This window comes from Brassica napus, chromosome C8 (genome assembly GCF_020379485.1).
Source record: "Brassica napus cultivar Da-Ae chromosome C8, Da-Ae, whole genome shotgun sequence".
In the NCBI taxonomy this organism is placed as follows: domain Eukaryota; kingdom Viridiplantae; phylum Streptophyta; class Magnoliopsida; order Brassicales; family Brassicaceae; genus Brassica; species Brassica napus.
In genome coordinates this window covers 45,836,523-45,848,359 of record NC_063451.1, presented here as the reverse complement: position 1 = coordinate 45,848,359, position 11,837 = coordinate 45,836,523, and the positions used below count along the sequence as shown (strand labels likewise).

General features: G+C 37.4%; 3 protein-coding genes across 3 annotated transcripts; 1 reads left to right on the top strand and 2 right to left on the bottom strand.

The window, feature by feature from the left end:
- Nucleotides 1-933: 933 nt before the first annotated feature.
- Nucleotides 934-2,323, top strand: LOC106414163 (probable transmembrane ascorbate ferrireductase 3). Its single transcript, XM_013854872.3, has 4 exons — nt 934-1,213; nt 1,329-1,377; nt 1,545-1,744; nt 1,831-2,323. The coding sequence occupies exons 1-4, from the start codon at nt 1,049-1,051 to the stop codon at nt 2,089-2,091; spliced, it is 675 nt and encodes a 224-aa protein (XP_013710326.1). The 5' UTR covers nt 934-1,048; the 3' UTR covers nt 2,092-2,323.
- Nucleotides 2,324-2,911: 588 nt separating this feature from the next.
- On the bottom strand, nt 2,912-5,468 carry LOC106414440 (cyclin-SDS-like). The gene is made up of 7 exons (XM_048765265.1): nt 4,624-5,468; nt 4,362-4,529; nt 4,092-4,258; nt 3,739-3,867; nt 3,459-3,639; nt 3,320-3,364; nt 2,912-3,224 (listed from the first exon to the last, which is right to left on the bottom strand). Exons 1-7 carry the CDS (start codon nt 5,404-5,406, stop codon nt 3,198-3,200), a joined length of 1,500 nt encoding a protein of 499 aa, XP_048621222.1. The 5' UTR covers nt 5,407-5,468; the 3' UTR covers nt 2,912-3,197.
- Nucleotides 5,469-8,117: 2,649 nt separating this feature from the next.
- On the bottom strand, nt 8,118-9,101 carry LOC106434668 (protein KNATM). Its single transcript, XM_013875528.3, has 3 exons — nt 8,832-9,101; nt 8,606-8,731; nt 8,118-8,419 (listed from the first exon to the last, which is right to left on the bottom strand). The coding sequence occupies exons 1-3, from the start codon at nt 8,982-8,984 to the stop codon at nt 8,291-8,293; spliced, it is 408 nt and encodes a 135-aa protein (XP_013730982.2). The 5' UTR covers nt 8,985-9,101; the 3' UTR covers nt 8,118-8,290.
- Between the last annotated feature and the right edge of the window lie 2,736 nt (nt 9,102-11,837).

Genomic DNA, 11,837 nt, shown 5'->3' with positions numbered 1-11,837 from the left:
GTTGAGAAACCCCATTCATTTTTATTCCTAACCCTTATACGCAAGCAATTCATTCGTTCACCAATATCTTGCATGACCAAGTTGTACTAATTTTAAAATTCTATAAATAAGTGATACTCTTAAACTAATAACAAAGTCGAGCTAAGTTATGTTTTTGGTCATAGTTAATTAGTTATAGGTCACCGAACGATTCAGTTCATCAAAACAAATATGCATGTATATGTAACATCTCGAGTTGTGATATATGAAAAAGGTTTAAGAGAATTGATTTGGTTTCACCAAAGTTGACTTATCTTTTCCGGAGCACATCCTGAAAGAACTCTAGAGTTAAGCGTGCTTGATCAGGAGTAGTGAAAGGATGAGTGACCTATCGGGAAGTGACTCGCGATAGCGTGCGAGTGAGGCCAAAGCACGGGAAAAGGTCGGGTGGTGATTACAGGATCAGTAAACAATGATTTCGAGTCTTGGAAAAATTAACGGACCGATCGCTGGAACGGGATGAGCCCACGGACCGAGAGAGCGGGCGAGGGCGGTGCATTACCCGTGGGCAGTCGAGGCGTTACAGTATAAGTCTTATATATTAGATTTTTGTTTTTAACTAGGGGAAGTTTGGGGTTTGGACCTAATCTCCCCTAACCCGGAACCAGGGCTGGTCCTGAATAGAAGCAAGTGAATCATGTCCTTCAAGGCCGGCGAGACATATTTAGTTTAGGGGCCAAGAATAACCAAGAATGTTCCTAGCTCTAATGATATTGATGAACATAAATGTCTTCCGGTGATATTATAAGTTAGATTTATATATGGCCTAAACACTTGCATATGATTTTATGTTTCATAATTTGATTAAAGGCAGTCCTATTTATATATTGTTTTGGGTTGTTTTCACACATCAATTATATTAGTATAAATAACCCTTTAAGATATCATCCGTAGTACACGACAGAACCGATACGCAATACATAATCTAGCACATTCTCTTCTCTCCTGTTCTCTCTCAATATTGCTTGACTCATCATCGTGTTTAGCAAGAGAACCAAACTAAAATCAGATGGACGTCTCAGCAGATCGAACACCTTTTAAGCGTCACTCGTCGCTTTCAACGCTTGTGGCTCACTTCTTTGGCATATTAGCCGTTGTTCTAATGCTCATATGGCTTCTCCATTACCGCGAAGGCATCGAGTATGGCTCGGACAATCCCCTTAAGATTTTAAATGTAAGTTTGTGTGTGTATAAATATATACTTCAAACCGTTCGGTCATGTTTTAACTAGTTTGTCATTTTTTCTAATTACTCTTTTTGGTTCGGAAATGGTTGATATATATATATAGGTGCACCCATTTCTCATGTACTGTGGATTTCTCTTCCTCGTCGGCCAAGGTAATTCAATCACGACTTAAACAAATAACAAAAAAAAAAAAGATTAAATGGTAGTTTTCTTCCATATACATAATATAACCAATAAAATGATTTAGGTTTCCAAAAAATTACATTCGTGATTATGCATGAATTAATTATAAAAACAACAATTGACAATGATTGTGCAGCGATGATGACGTACAAAACGGCATATGCCTCGCACCAAGTACAGAAAATGGTTCACGGTGGGCTTCACTTAATAGGATTAGTTCTAGGTATTGTCGGAATCTCCGCTGCCTTTAGATTCCACGACAAACTAAACCTTAAAGACATGGTATCTCTTCACTCCTGGATCGGCCTCACCACTTTCATCCTCCTCGGCCTCCAGGTTAATTTCAGTTCATAGACATGGATTTCAACGTTAATTAAACCATCGCTTTGTTGAAAATTTGTGGTGGTGATGTAACTTTACAGTGGCTACTTGGTGCATTCACATTCCTTGCGCCACAATCTTCATCAGGGGCAAGAGCAAGGATGATGCCGTGGCACGTCTTAGGTGGTCGGGCTCTATTTTATATGGGTATCGTCGCAGCACTTACCGGACTCATGCAGAGAGCCACGATGCTTGGTCAGAGCACAAACGCTGAGTCACGTCTCATTAACTTCACCGGCTTAGCCATTCTTCTCTTTGGCGTTTCTGTCGACTTCTCCGTCGCTCTTGGCCGTTATGGTTGACGGATTCCTATATTAGCCTACCGTTAAATTGATTTTTATGCATTGTATCATTGAATGAGTTCTTGTTTGATTGTTTGTTTTGGTGTGTAAATGTGATTGGGAGATATCTAATTGGCCCCTGAGAGTGTGATTGTTTTGATATTTTGATTCTAAATTTTACTTTTGTATGTTTTTTGCTTTGTTGTTATTTCATCTTTGATGCTTACTAAAAGTCATTATTTGCATATTTTAATTGTAGTGATATATTCCCACGTCAGAAAGCCATTTAAACGGTCCGGAAAACTTCATGCCATTACCTTTTCAATTGTCTATAGTTTTATTATCTTTCTCAAACGAATATCTTTTAAAATGTCTAAAATGATAACCCAAAATGTGTTGAGTGGTATATGTTTTAATGAAACTAGAGAAATAACAATTTAAACTTTTATATGCAAGCTCTTATCTGAAATTTTAATGTTAAGACTTAAGAGTGAATGAATTCTGCGAAGTTCACATTGAACAGAATCTCAAGCTACTAGTGTAGAAGATATAAACAAGAGATTATGTGAAATGATGTATTCCATAGAATTGTCAAATTTTCCGCCAGAATTCAAACATTGGAATATCATTCCGATGGCAACAATCAGCAATTATGTCATCATTTCAAATCGTAGTTGTACCAAAAACCATATTTTATAATCGTACAGTCCTTCCAATTATATGTTTTATTTATTTTCAGACGCTAGGTTATTTATCTTATAGAGACACAAAAAATTGATCTTCTAACCAATATACAAAATGACAGTGATTACTGAAAATATAAGAAGTCTTTCACACCTTATTAAAGAAGAAATAGGAAAAAAGGTTTTAATAAAATGAGATTGTAATTTATTGGACAAAATAAGCAATGAATGTGTGTGGCAGCACAAATGTGGCCTGATAATTGGTATTAGTAATGCAGAGACAAGAGCTAATTAAGTCCAGAGACTAAGCATATAAATCTGTAGAGGCATTGGCTTGTTATATACCTTATAAATGTTTGTTGTGTAAATGGTAATAATAACCTGTGAGTTCGTATTGGAGTATACTGTATTTGGTTTTTGGTGTAACCTGTTCCTGTCGATTGCTTACTGCTCAAGCAACCATTCCAGGCTCTGTATATAGAAACACAAATGTAAACATATATCCATTAACTCTTTTAGTGGAGAAAAGGAAGTATGATACGATGGGAGCGGTGTTGAAAAAATACCTTTACGCATTCAGGCAGGTCGTTATCTTTTGTTCTAACATGAACCTGCAGAGAGAGAGAGATGGAGGTTTGGATTGTGAATGTTCTGTATGTTCTTTGAGATCAAAAAGTCTTTAAGTAGTGATGAAGAGTTTGGTACCTTTATGACTCGTTGGTAGGCTGAGATTTTGTTGTGTTCACTGCAGGCGAGAACTACAAGCCCGGCTGCGACAGTTGAGGGCCAAAAACAGAGTTGAGTGTGATCGGATAGTGAGGTTATGGCCAAGGATCTCGCTTTCTTTCCAACTTCTGGATTGGCTCGTGCAGCTTTTAGGTAAAACCTGAGATGTATCAATGATAATTATATGTATATTTCATTGTGTGTATGTGTGTGTCTTGCAACAGAAAATAATCAAATATTCAGTAATAAAGGATTTTACCATAAGAAGTTAAAGATTGTGGGCGAGAAGCATTTGAAGTTGAGAACTTCTTGAACCAGCCACTCCATTGCCACCACTTCATGCCGGCTGTACTTTAGGTTCTGGATGTAGAAGTTCCTTCTCCGGATGCTAATCAAATGGAGAAAGTATCAGGTGAGGAGCTAAAGAAAATTGAACTATTGATATGTCATATGTGTGTGTGCAGAAGCTTTTGGGAAACAGATTCCAATATTTGACACACGTGACCATATAAGATTTGTATATGGAAACCATATAGTCATCTTCTTATTGAGACCATTTTACCTAATGAACACTAGAAGTCAGAATAATGAAAGATGGAACATGGTTTGTACCTATTGTAAGGTTGGTTTTCTTCAATTCTGGTGGCTAGAGTAAGACTCGCAATCCCGACTAGTACTAGGGTCCTCTCGTTCTTGAAGGTTCCTTTGCTCAGGAAACGATCCAGCAGACTAACTCCAAGAAACAACGTCTCTGGCTGAAGCTCCATTGCAGAACATTGCTGCGTATAGTCAGTGAGAAGACAAATCAGCAAAACAGAAGAACACCATACATACATTTAGAATCGTTCTTTATTAGACGGTTCAATCAAATAAATGTTCAACCTCCACAATCCATTGAACCATGATCAAGCGTAGCTGAGGGATGAAATCAGCATGATCCATCCTGGAGCAGTAAGCTTTAGCGCAGTCACGCAGATGCGCATGGCTTCTCTCTCTTTCTCTAAGCCTTTGATAGCTTTCCTCAATCTCTTCATCTTCAAACCTTAACAGCTAAAACAATAATCGAGTGATGGTTTCAAGCAATTAACAACACATTCAAGCTGTAATCAATAGCAAGAGATATGAGAAAGCATTATACGCTTACGTCAGACTGAGTTTCACGGCTTTGTTCATGGAGAGAAGATTCGAGATCGTTAGGGATCGTGGATCTACAGAACTGTTCCTTGAACGCGAGGTACAGAGAGCGAGTATGTGAAACAGGAGAATCAGAGCTAGATCTCTCCGAGAAGTCGCTGCCAGAGTCGGAAAAAACTGAAGAAGTGTAATCCGATGAGTACTGTGAAAATATCTCCGACGACTCATCCTCTTCGTCTGAGAACGTCTCTGCGCAAGCGAGATCGGAGACGAATCCGATTGTCTCAAGCTCCGCCTTCGCCTCCACGTGTCCGCTCGGTTTGGAGATTTCGGTTTCTTCGTAATCGCCTCCTCCTCCTCCGGTTACGCTTCCGAACTTGGAGCAAGACTCTACTCCCGATACGACGTCGCTCTCCTTATTCTCGGCAAACGTCACGTCGGATCGTGTGAAGGACGATTCGCTTACTTCGATCTCGTCTCCCTCCTTCTCCTTGGTTAGCTTAGAGTATGACCTCGTGATCCTCCGAAACTTCGGATCAGCAGGTCCAGAAACTTCTTCTTCCTCTTCGATTCGAATCTTCTTCAGCTTCGAGCTCTCCTCGACTCTGCTGGAACCGCATGAGACATTGTCGTCGACTGCAGAAAGCAAATTGGAGCAGGAGTCGACGGAAGCAGCGGATAGTGGAGAGATCAGAGCTCTCTTCCGGATCGAACTCATCGACGGAAGGTTCTTCGCGGCGAACGGCGTCGCCCCAGCCTTACGCTTTGAATTCCTCGACGCCATCACCTTCATCGACAAAACTTCTCCGATGAAAATTTCAAATTCGAATTTGAAAATGGATACTCGTTTTGGTTTGTTAGAGTGGGATGCAGTTATAGTGAGAGACGTGGTGATGGTGGAGAGTGAGAGAGGTTCTTATACGCTGCGGGTAGGTCCACGTGAACGTCCTTTTCTTTCTTGTTTTATTGGTCGCAAATCGCATTCTTTGGGACGCTTGTCTTCTTTGACAATCTAGATCAGCGTTTGCGTTTGAGTTTATACACTTTGTTTCTTCTCAATGGCTGAAAACATGCGTTTTGATAATTACTTCGACTGGTTGATATTTTTCAATTAGTTTCTCACTTTTATCAGCATACCCTCTAATCATTTTTCTTGGGTCACGTTCACATGCAGGTAATCGTAGCCAGAAACATAATCTGAGCATAATGTAGGAAATGAATTTCATTTTCTTAAAAATATTCCAAAATATCTTCCATCTTTTGAGATGAAACTACTGAACCGGCCTATTGCCACAAGCCGCAGAATTAGTTTTTATATGTTAGTTAAACTTGGGCCGCAAAGGAACTAAATTTTGAGTTATATATTTAAATTATTTCCTTCTAAGATGGAGTAACTCCAGTTCTACTCCATAATAGAGAACTTTTAAATGTTCTAATAGTTTTTTTTTTTTTTTTTTTTGCTTAACCAGGTGGGGTTCAAGCCTTCAGCCCTAATCCCCCTAGGCCCGAAGCCAGCCTTTGTCTGTACCATTACGGTCCTGGACACTCTTCCCCGTCTGAAACTCGAACTCGTGACCTTTCAGACCGGAGCCTGAGGTGTTACCAGTTGAGCTATCTCGTCCAGGTGATGTTCTAATAGTTTAACAAGTTTACATTATTATTTCCATATTAAAATTAAATTTCACTTTAGTTTTGCTCCATTTAAAAAATGATAAATAAAACAAAAAATTACTTTTTATGGAGTAATCCAAACTTTATTTTGAAATAAAATAAAAAAATGAAGGTGGATTGAAAATTTTCTGGAGCTATTTTATTCCGATCCAACTTTAAAAAAAAAAATTAATATCCAAAAGATTTGGATTAGAGTTTAGCATATGAACAAAACTTAATTACAAAATCTCCCTCCACTTTAATATTGGGATATATGTTCATAAATCATACTTGCTTTTTTTTTTTTTTTGAACACACATAAATCATACTTACTTAGTAGTCTAATGGTATTGCACAGATCCATATGTAACAGATGAAGGACACTGATTTAATCAGGTCAAGCCTATATTAATGTAGTCCCAATCTCTCCCTTTGACAAATTGTAATATTTTCCTAGTTAAACTATTCTTTTTAACAGAAATAAGTAATGGTGGAGAGTGAGGGAGGTTCCTTGTATTATTGTGTATTTATTTACCCAGAAATAAGTAATGCAACAACCGTTAATTACTTTGTTTTAACTTTTAAGACACATAAATAGCCGCATGTACAGCCCCTAACTTCTCTAAACTCTCTCCACTAAAAGCTTGAAACCCTAACTCCGGTCCGGCGCTCGCCGGTACCGGAGGTCGTCCTTCTCAACCCTTCCTCCTTTTCCTTTTGCCTTTCCTTTCTTCTGTTTGGCTTCTCCATGGCCGATATGCATGTTGTTCTGAGTCTGTCGATGCTGCGTCGAGTTTCAATCGAACAAAGACGGGTTCATTCGGCGTTTTTTGGAAGAACGGCGAGGCTACGGAGCAACAGAGGTGGAAAGGTCGGCTTTTAGGGCTGGATTGAGAACTAGATCTGGGTTTTCCTTTTTCCAGATCTAGGGTTTCTCTTCCTCGGCGGCGGCGCGTGACTCAGTGGGGAGCATCTTCCGGCTCGTTTTCACCTTCCTGCGACGGTGAGAGGCCGGAGGATCGACGTGACGGCAGCTGAAGATGGTCATGTTTCTCGGTTCTCGGGAACAGCGTGACGCAGAACCTTGTTTTGTCAGAGTGGTCAGCTGATGAAGCGAGTTCTGTAGCTGGTTCGCGGTGAGGCTCAGCTTCCCAATGTCGGCGACGGTTCCTCCACCTTGTCGACAGCTGAGCCCACACCATTGGAAGCTTGATTCTTGAAGACTGTACCAGTTTCGATGCTTCCGCCAAGGCCCGACTTTTATTTTCCCCAGCACGGATTGTTTCCGTTGGCTGGCGATGGAGTGAGGCATGGTCGCTGGTGAAGCTACTCCGGTCAAGAATGCATCGCTTCGGTGTTGAGGTGTTGGTCCGAGTACTGAACTCATATCTCTTGGTGACTGGCACTTGGTTTTATTAGGATAATCTTGATTAGGAATAGCTAATATCCGGGCTTATGTTTTTCACTGCTGTGGTAGAATGTTAGGGGTTGAAGAGACAGCTCTTTGTCTGTGACAGAGCTTGTTCTCATTGGGTTTAATTACATCAAAGTATAAGATTCAGTAGTCTATGATCCAATCTAGTGATCTTCTGATGGTACTGAATCACTTTGTATGTAAAAGTGGTTGAAATCCTTGTGGTTAAAAATCACGTAATCCCCCAATTGGTAAATGAAAAGTTGATGTTGAGCCAAAAAAAAAAAAAAAAAATAGCCGCATGCATCCTAATGGTTTATGCGCATTGTCTAAGTCTTGGAAGAAGAAAACGTCAACAGTTTGTCTTTGTTTATAAGGAGTATTGTATAATTTACTATACTTTTCCATAAACTTTTATTTTTCTTAAATGCAAAGCAGGAGGGCGTAATATATATCGTTCATTTTCTCAGATTGTGATTGCCGTTAATCGATTCTACAATAGCGTTTCTGAAAACGCAGCACAATAAAACACGAGTACACTAAATTTTACAATTTGGAAAATGCGTTTTGACATAATTAATAGCACCGAAAGAGTTGTCATGTTTCCCCCTTATTAAGGGGGTGGTGATGAGAGAACATTGTCGTTTAGCTGAGTGTACACCGCATCTACAAAACGGTGCGCTTCGATAAGAGGCTTCTCCATGGCTTCCTTCAGCTCCAGTAGAGTCGAGCAATACGCTTCCTATAGGTGAATAATATTAGTTATATATCATTAATTTTTCTTCAACAAAATTCAATTAATTGGAGATATAGGTGAAATTTTAAGAAAGATGCAAAAACGACATGTAAAAATGTTGTTTGTTGTGAAATATATTTTGGCGGAAATTGTTTTAATTTATAGAAATAATATAAAAAGGAGAAGAATAACCATGAATTGATCAAGGTCTGAAGAGGTAGCTTCGAGGGAAGAATCAGGGTCGAGAGAGAGTTTGGTTAGGTCAAGATCATCCGCTGTGTTCATAATCTCAGGTAAGTCAAAGTCGCCGGAACACACCTGCAGGTTGTTGTGGATCCCGATATGTTAGAGATTAAATCAATTATTTTAACAAAGCAAAATAGTTTAAGAAAAGAGATATAGAGATAGAGAACTGGACCTTTAAACAGCTGAGATGCGATTGAAGAAGAAGTCCATACAGAGGGTGGCTTGAGATTCTCTTCTTAAGAATCTCGTCTTCTTCTTTTGTAATCTTATCAATATCCTGTTTGATGTTTTCTAAAAAACTGTTCTCACCTTTCTTCACCTCCATGTTTCAATCGTCTATCACATAAGCTCTACAAGCCCACATCATTTATAGAGTATAGAGCCATGTAACCTATTTGGGAAGCTAGGGTTTTAAGATTACTTTTTGGTCTGTTTGTCGGTCTATGAGACTCTTATTTCTGTTACAAATATTTATTGTACATATATATAATATTCATATAATATGATTACATCAGTCACTGGTCAACGGTAACACCATACGGTCAACATATCACATATATACATTGATATATTAAGCTGTTGTTGGTATTCATATTAAGAAAAAATAACTATATGGCCATTTTATTTATTAAAAATGAATACTCTCACAATTAACTGTCATTTATATATATGAAGATAATAATTAATCAAGAAAATAGGGTGGAAATAAAAAGGAGTGATGAAGCGAAAGGAGAGGGAAGAGTGGAGGAACAGTGGAGGCAGAAAAGGGTAAAGCATTATTGTGTTATTGCTTACGAAAGCACTTTGAGTCAGACTGTCGATAAATAGAGTTATGCACAAGTCTCATTGCTTCTATTTTTGTTTCCATCGTGTTGCCTAATAATATTTGCAAATGAATTATGTGTATATAGAATTCTATATTAAAAACGAAAGGAAATAAGAAAATGTTTGTATAATTTATTTTATTTGCAAGTAATTTTAAAATGCAATTGAACGAATATTTGGACAAATAACTTGTCTATACACGATTATATATTTTATATATAGTTAGTTTATATGATAAACATGAAAAATATGGGCACATGCATCTCTAAATCCATGCATCTGCATATTACAAGCTTATGACTACTACATAATTAATAAATGATCTGAAATTTACAATAATCTGTACTTTGATGGCTATTTGGTATGCTTTTGTATACTAACATAAAAACGCTATAAATAATGATAGAAACAATAAAACAGCACATAACGAAATGTTGATTAGATATATTGACCTCTTGATATATCCTTTAACAGCAAAAGAGATAGCTAGAAAAGAAGGTCGTCTTGATATCGTAGTCCGATGATCTAGGAGTGATTATATTCGTGAGTTACTGGGACTGATCTTAACATATTTGCAAAATCTTGAATATTTGGAGGAGAGAGAGCAACAAAGCTGGAAAGAGAAAAGAGAATCAAAAGAGTAAACAGTGAGAAGATCATAAATAGGAACATAACTGTTGTACCAATGGGACAGTTCCATTTTTGATGAGTTATGTATTTGCCAGTTTCGGTGCCCCAAACCCTATTATTGATCTCTGGATAACGACCTTTCGTGCTATCCACTTTAGTCTTTTCTTTGAACACATTGAAAAATAAGTAAATTAATCCCATCCACAATTATCACAACCATAAGATCTTACGTTACCTCATTTATTGAAATCTTGATCAAAGCTGAAAACCAAAATTAATTTCCATACAGTCTTACGTTACTTCATAGATTATTTTTTTTGGTGTAATTCTTTTTTGGGGTAAAACTTCATTGATTATTTATCTTTTGTTAAAAAAGGTTACTTCATTTGTAATGGGCTACGCTCCAAAAAACTAAACCTCTGGTTTCTTGATTTATGCTGAAGACGACTACTATCTCCATACAAAATACAAAATAGTTCTAATTTTGACACCAAAAAGATATGTAGCTATTAGGTATCAATCAATCCTTAATATTTTAATAACTGGAAAAAAAATTTGAGATACATATTTGTATGAATGTTTTTAGAAGACAGAAGAAGAATAACAAAGGTAAAACTGAACATAATATACCGAGAAGCTTGGTTTAATAGTTACAACTGTTGGATTATCTATAGAAGATGTTTAAGGGGTCCTAATTTCAAGCCCTGTCAGAAGGTATTTTCTCCAAAAAATGTTTTTAATGGTTTGAACATCGTGCTCTATGAAGATGTATGGCATCACCAGAACGGGATCTGGATATAGCCGCATAAAATATTGAGAGACTTACACCAAAAAAAAAAATATTGACAGACCCCCAAAAATTTTAGAGTTTTTTACATAAGGATATGACCCAAATTACAAAATAAAAGATTGTTAAAGTTTTAAAGAAATGTTTATAGCTCCCAAAATTAAATCTCATATCTGGCCTAGACATAACAAATACCAATCATGCTTGTAGTTCTGATACTGGAATCTAACATTTGATAAACAAAAGACTACAATCCGAAACCCATCAACACATCCTAATTCTACTACTGCTAGTCAAAAGAATGTATAGGTCTTTCAGAATTGCTCCTCTGAGAACATCGGTGTTGCTGAAAGACAAATCAAACTCAACTCTTTCCTATGAACTAGAAGCAACACCAATACCCCTAGAATCATTCTTACTCATCCCATGTTCATCAAATCTGAAGCACAAGAGATTTCCTGATATAACACCTTGCTCCCAACACACACGTATTTAATACACCATAATCATTAATTGGGCCGTAAAAGGCCTTGCATGTTAAGTTAAATTCCAATCAGTATTATTATATGAAAAGGCCTGGCCCACTAGTTGGAGTTGGTTCTGCATGCAAATTAAACTAAAACAAAAAAACGAACAACTAAAGACGCGTCGTCGCGAAAGCTGGCGTTCACACAGACGCTACACGTAAAATTAGATAATGAGAGCAATCTTATGGGATAGTATCATAAAATGGGTTCTAATAAGTTCTAACAAATAGTATTTTAATATAATTTAAGTTTACTGTTGCAAAAAGAATTGGACTAATTAGAAAATAACAAGGTATATATGGTAATATGGTATTATATGAGTATTTCATAAGAGACTCCTTCTCATTTATGAAAGAATTTTTACAGTTTTTAATGTTGAAATACTCTTTGAGAACCTCCCATTAGAGGT

What these genes read in the sequence shown, in the direction of transcription:
- LOC106434668 (XM_013875528.3), bottom strand. Translation starts at nt 8,984, where the DNA reads ATGGAGGTGAAGAAAGGTGAGAACAGTTTTTTAGAAAACATCAAACAG. An exon ending in CGCATCTCAGCTGTTTAAAG is followed by an intron (nt 8,732 to 8,831) that starts GTCCAGTTCTCT and finishes AACAACCTGCAG; the next exon opens with GTGTGTTCCGGCGACTTTGA. An exon ending in CAGACCTTGATCAATTCATG is followed by an intron (nt 8,420 to 8,605) that starts GTTATTCTTCTC and finishes ATTCACCTATAG; the next exon opens with GAAGCGTATTGCTCGACTCT.
- LOC106414440 (XM_048765265.1), bottom strand. Translation starts at nt 5,406, where the DNA reads ATGAAGGTGATGGCGTCGAGGAATTCAAAGCGTAAGGCTGGGGCGACG. An exon ending in ACAATCTTTAACTTCTTATG is followed by an intron (nt 3,640 to 3,738) that starts GTAAAATCCTTT and finishes GATACATCTCAG; the next exon opens with GTTTTACCTAAAAGCTGCAC. An exon ending in ACCTGCCTGAATGCGTAAAG is followed by an intron (nt 3,225 to 3,319) that starts GTATTTTTTCAA and finishes TTCTATATACAG; the next exon opens with AGCCTGGAATGGTTGCTTGA.
- LOC106414163 (XM_013854872.3), top strand. Translation starts at nt 1,049, where the DNA reads ATGGACGTCTCAGCAGATCGAACACCTTTTAAGCGTCACTCGTCGCTT. An exon ending in TCTCTTCCTCGTCGGCCAAG is followed by an intron (nt 1,378 to 1,544) that starts GTAATTCAATCA and finishes ATGATTGTGCAG; the next exon opens with CGATGATGACGTACAAAACG. An exon ending in TCATCCTCCTCGGCCTCCAG is followed by an intron (nt 1,745 to 1,830) that starts GTTAATTTCAGT and finishes GTAACTTTACAG; the next exon opens with TGGCTACTTGGTGCATTCAC.